Source organism: Hemiscyllium ocellatum, chromosome 13, assembly GCF_020745735.1.
Source record: "Hemiscyllium ocellatum isolate sHemOce1 chromosome 13, sHemOce1.pat.X.cur, whole genome shotgun sequence".
NCBI lineage: Eukaryota > Metazoa > Chordata > Chondrichthyes > Orectolobiformes > Hemiscylliidae > Hemiscyllium > Hemiscyllium ocellatum.
In genome coordinates, this window is record NC_083413.1 from 54019867 (window position 1) to 54025866 (window position 6000).

Sequence of the window (6000 nt, forward strand, 5' to 3'; positions counted from 1 at the left end):
TTCTGGGTCATCTCCAATTCACTAAAGTTAACCTTGCAATTAAGGTTAAAGATGTTTCCCTATGTTGATTCATAGTCAATAACATTAGCAGCTTTAAACACAGTGACTGTTCTTAATTGGAGTGAAATATCTTTGTCACTGAAGTTGACCCTCTCCCAATTTCATCCACAGTGATGAAGGAAGCTCCCTGAATTGCACCAAATTGGAGGCTCTGCCACATGTGCCACATGATGGTCTAGCAAAGCCCAATACCAGCCAGTTGCAGTTGGCTGGCATGAGCCTCCAAGAACAGTGAATGGGTAGGCTGGTACAAGGTCAGCCTGATTCCCTGCAGCTTAAACAGTCTGGGGTCCCGGAGAGATGAATATACTTTGAGTGTGCAGAGCAAAATCAAAGATTCCTTTCACTATGCAGTTTCCAAGGATGCTCAGACATCTCTTAACATATTCAACCTCAACACCATGGGTATTCTCAACTTCATTACTTCTCATGGAATGTCATTCAGGTAAAGAGCTACCAGAAAACCTCGGTCGTGGTAAGTATGATTGAGAACTAAGTGGGACAGTTTGATGTTGCTGTGAGAGGGCATAGTTTATTCCTGCAACATAGAGACGGGGTGAGAGAAGTGACTTCAATCATCTTTCATTTGTCAGTGAGATGCTTCTGGAAAAACTGATGAGTAGTGGAAACACTTGCAATCCTCTGTCAGTTAGACACAACACTTCATCATAGGGCAAGTCTCTATTTTTCTACATAAGTCTGAGCCTGTTGCTGAAGGATCTCCCCACCACCCGACTTGGCTCTCTGTAGAAAGTTCAATTGATTTAAGATTTGATGAGAAGGAAAGGTCATTGCAATGGCTGAGGGGTTTGTATTTGTTAACAGTAGAAGTCTTCATTGTTAAAGTCAAGCTTATTTGAAATGCCCAGCCCTGCTATGATCATGATACCTCTTTGGAGCATTGGATCAGCTGCAAGTTTATCATGAAGCTATGACAGCAAGGATTGAACATGTACTGACTGTACAGAAATCAGCTCTGTCTGCCTCTCCAAACCTGAGATTTACATCCCTGTCCATGTCAATTGTCACCTCCCTGATAGTAGTTTCTTTCTGGAACATAGAAGTCCAATCTTTCTCCATGGTCCAGATAATGCATTCTGTATGTCAAAGACAATTGGCGTTAGTCACTATTATTTCTCAGTTCAGTACAGAGATTACATTTCCTCACTGTTTCCATTAGGCAGTACATCAGTACTTTGTCCATGGTCAATTTGAAGGAGGGTTCCATGAGCGTGGTGCAGTTGAACAATTTCACCAGCACTAGGGATACAGAGACTAAGCCCTTCCCTTTGATTTGCTTGTACTCCTGGAACACCTGTGATTGCTGTCAGACTACAGCTGTCCCCAAAACCCTTTGACAAGTAGCTCAAGAATCTGCTGTGAGCTTCTCTGAATATCTGAACCTCTTCCAAGAATTTCCTGATGGGCTTTCACGCACTGATGTCCCATCATAAATCTGCCTGCTCAATCACTGGATCACTGGGTGTTTCCAGTCTTCTCTGGGCTTCCTATTCTTTGGCAGGTAAATGCAACAAGGGGTACCAGTTTCCTCCTCCATCATCTTGAGCGAATGCATAGCAGGAGCCTCTGCCTAGTGTGAGCCCAAATGTCTATTTTCCTCAACCAATGTCTGAGCCTCCAATGATACTAGAGTAGCTTCAGCTTTCCTCATGGACATTATCAATGTCAACCCCTTCACAATCCACTCCATCTGAGCTTGGCATCTTTCAACCTCTTCCATCATGTCTTGATGCCTGTCCTGTTGAATTCTGCTAATTATATCAAAAGTTTAACATGAGATTTCTCACAGAATCCTTACAGTGTGTAAACAGGCCCTTTGGCCCAACAAGTTCACACCAATCCTCTGAAGAGTATCCCACCAAAATCCATTCCCCTACCCTAATACTCTAGATTTACCCCCGACTAATAAACCTAACCTAAACATCCCTGAATGTTATGGGCAATTTAGCACGGTCAATTCACCTAATCTGCACATCTTTGGATTGTGGGACGAAACCCATGCAGGCACAGAGGGATTTTGCAAAGTCCACACAGATAGTTGCCCGAGGCTGGAATCGAACTTGGGTCCTACCACTGAGGGGTAACAGTGCTAACCACTGAATTACCGTGCTGCCCACAGCAGCATTTGAACTCACGGAAGGCCCAAAGATTATAAAGCAGGGATTCTTCATTTCATTGACATCAGATCATAGCAAACCTGCATGGAAATTAAGATTAAACATGTAAAACACAGCATTTATTATGATATTTCACTAGTAATTTATATCTGTTGGAGAAATGATTCATCTGCCTGATCGTAGAATCCCTGATATTGTGTAAGCAAGGCATTCGACCATCAAGTACACACTGACCCTCTGAATAGCATCCAACCCACACCCTTCCAATCCTGTAGCCCTCCATTTCATATGGCCAGTCCACCTAACTTGCAGATCCGCAGACACGATAGCATTACCAATCCACCTAACCTGCACATCTTTAGACTGTGGAAAGAAACTGGAGTACCCAGAGGAAACCCATGCAGACACAGGGAAGAATGTACAAATGCTATGCCTGAGGGTGGAATTAAACCCAAGTCCCTGGCACTATGAGGCAGCAGTGCTCATCACTATGTCACCACTATAAATGCTGGAGGAAACATCACAGAAGCTCTTCACAGGAGGCTCCCAAGCACTGAGGATGTCACCTAAACAGGGGACAAAACATCTGCAACACAAATTCCCAGCTCGGCGAACAGAACCACAACAACGAGCACCCGAGCTACAAATCTTCTCACAAACTTTGAACTCTGTCACCATGCTGCTCCTTCTATAATCCCTCCCCAAAGACATGTTTTTGATCAGATCAACTAATCCAGCTGTCCTGTTAAGTGTCCTCTCTCACTGTCACCATTTGCTGCTGGTCCTGGCACCAACTTCTTCAGCTGTCCTCCCTCACAAGAAAAGGTATTAACACAAGAACAAGAGTTTATTGAGCGAAAGAAATGAAGATAGGATAGAATAAACAAACTATTTACATGTAACGCACATTGGAAGATTCTGAAACATACTGTAAAAATATAATTCCATTTGTCTCCAAAAGCATCCCTATGGAGTTCTCACACAGTGCAATCCCTTCTCTATTATCTCCATAATATATAATTTCACTGTGGCTTCAACTCCCCTTCCTGGAGCCTTCATTCAACCAAGCTGAAATTTCTTAGTTTCAAATAACACTGCAGGTTTTGACCAAACCAGGATCTGAAACCATTACCAAACTCGTTACTCTGAGGTAATCTAATTTTATAACAATGCTGAGTTATCTCTCCCCTTTTTTAGAAGCAACTGCTTCACACATTCAACTTTAGCCAAAACATCTGAAGAACTAACTCCTAAACTGAAGCTGAATAGTTTTCAATTTATGAATGTTCCCTCAAGTTTAGTACAAGCACAATATATTGATCCTGCTAACTTATTTGCTTTGTTTGAAATAATCATAGTTACAGAAATAAAATATTGACAAATTAATCATTAATTTGTACACACAGAAACCTATATGTCACTACATGTCCAAAATTCAAAGTCCAAACTCAAAATAAATTACACTAAAATTTGTATAAAATCACTCAATATACATCACAATATATTACAGCAGAAACGAATCACTTGAATTAACCAATGTTATCACATAGAATCCTAATTTAAGAATTCTAAAATATTTTTATTTATTTGTTTTGTTGGCTGTATTCTGAAAATTGAATATGAATCTAAAACATTTTAATAATGATTTAATAATACTTTCTTAAAATAATCAATATGAGATTTTCATAGTAATATTTACAATATTCTATCGTACAAGATAGTTAAAATACTTAATTCATCTAAAAATATCTGTATTCATGAATCTATCTGAAGAAAATGTTATTATTTACATAAGTCTAGAGAGAAAAATAATGTAGCAATTTCTAGTCAGAATTGTATCACAGTATTCACAGAATCCTTACAGGGTGAAGTAGACCATTTGGCTCTTCAAGTCACACCAACCCTCCAAAAAGTATCTCACCCAGGCCCATCCTCCCCAAGCCCCTGTAACTCCGCATTTCCCATGGCTAATCCACCTGACTGACACATCCCTGGACACTATGGGCATTAATGATCCACCAAGCTTGCATATCTTTGGACTTTGGGTGGAAGCTGGAGCACACGAAGGAAACCCACATAGAGACGGGTAGAATGTGCAAATTCCACACAGACTGTCAACTGAGGGTAAGAGCAAATCCAGGTCCCTGGCGCGGTGAGGCAGCAGTGCTAACCACTGAGCCACTGTCAAATCCACATAGAAAAGCATTTGGAATATATTATCAGATATTTAAAGGTATTTATACTAAATGCTTCAGTATAAATTCAAGATCTGAAACAATACAGAGAAAAAAAAATCAGTTTTCAGGGAACTTTATCTGTGGTTCCAGAAAGAGCTTTTTTTTTCATTGTTAAGAATTCTGTTTTATGAATGAATTCATTGAAGGACTGAATGATGTACATATGTGTTTTCTTTGAGTGTCTTAACTCAAGGCCATTGATTTACAGTGCACAATTTTGACTAAAGGTCTTTCATCTATTTATCCCATTGCTCACTTGTTTATATGAGCCTTGGTCTTAGCAACAATTCAGATTTAGGATATTTTTTTTCAAACTCAATACACATTTTTGTTGAGATTAGGACTTCAATTGCTGCATTAATTTGGTGATTCACTTCAGACAGATACAGTGATGATAAACAAGTAATTATTATGCAATTTTCTGTTTTTGTTCAGCAGTCGGCAATAAACATGGAAAAGTGTTGCAACATTGTAACCATACTATTCTAACCTGAACTCCACAATTACAAGACCTTGCACAATGAATTGAATTACTCAAATGTCATAATTGTCATTTATGTGCAGAAATCAGTTCCATGTGTTTTGGTTTTCTATTTATGCTCTCCTTAGCTTTTTATTGCATTACAACCATACCATCTAATTCAGCACTGACATTTATTTTCTGAATTTATCTTATTGCTATATCGTGTGAATCTTAACTGATTAATCTTCACTAATGTTTCTGACTTAAATTAAATAAGATTAGCAGCCTTGCAATATAATTTGTTATATAACATCTGATATTCTCTACATTTTATTTCTTAAATTGCAGAACAGGGTGCAAACTGAAATTGTTCACAACAATCCAAAGAGTACAGCAAGTGAAGTGAAATTGGGACATCTCCAAGTCTGGGGACTGAGAAACTTTCACTCTACAAATGTCACTGTAACTTATGAGAACAATAATCACACAATCAACAATGTTGAGTACAGACCTGAATCACAGGTAAGAAAATATGACTACTGCAAGGATGCACAGGTTCACATTGCAAATACAATTTCTTATATTTTGCTTGGCTGTGGTAAAATGAGGAATGATCTTTCCTTATTTGCATAGACATGTATAAGTATGCTTGGATATTAAATGCACGGCAAGAGTGTTGCCTGACCCCCAAATTTATCAATGGACAATATTAACCGTAGTGTTCCTTTAGATGAGAGTTATTTAGTTATCAGTACAATCGAGACTGGTGCTGGAAAAGCACAGCAGGTCAGGCAGCATCCAAGGAGCAGGAGAATCGACATTTTGGGCAAAAGCATTAGTTATCAGTTTAGTCTGTTCTGCTATAATGCATATTTCTTCAGGGCAATTTGGCTTTAACGTGATTGAAGTTTTTAGACTGTTATTTTTCGAATGCAAAGTTTCCTTACCTGTATTGGCTATAACATGATTCTGGCCCCATTAGTTTAAATGGTGCAGCTATTGTGCAGTTTTCATACCATGCAATAATGGAACTATTATGTTATATCAGAACCAACTATACACTTCCTAAACTTTAAAAATATATAGTTTTTAATTCATGTTT

General features: G+C 38.8%; 1 protein-coding gene across 1 annotated transcript in view; it reads left to right on the forward strand.

The window, feature by feature from the left end:
- si (sucrase-isomaltase) overlaps positions 1-5800 on the forward strand; it is a 218424-nt gene extending 212624 nt beyond the window's left edge. The window contains 2 exon segments of the mRNA XM_060833923.1: positions 5247-5420; positions 5780-5800. Coding sequence (XP_060689906.1) covers positions 5247-5420; positions 5780-5800 — 195 coding nt within the window.
- Positions 5801-6000: the final 200 nt, after the last annotated feature.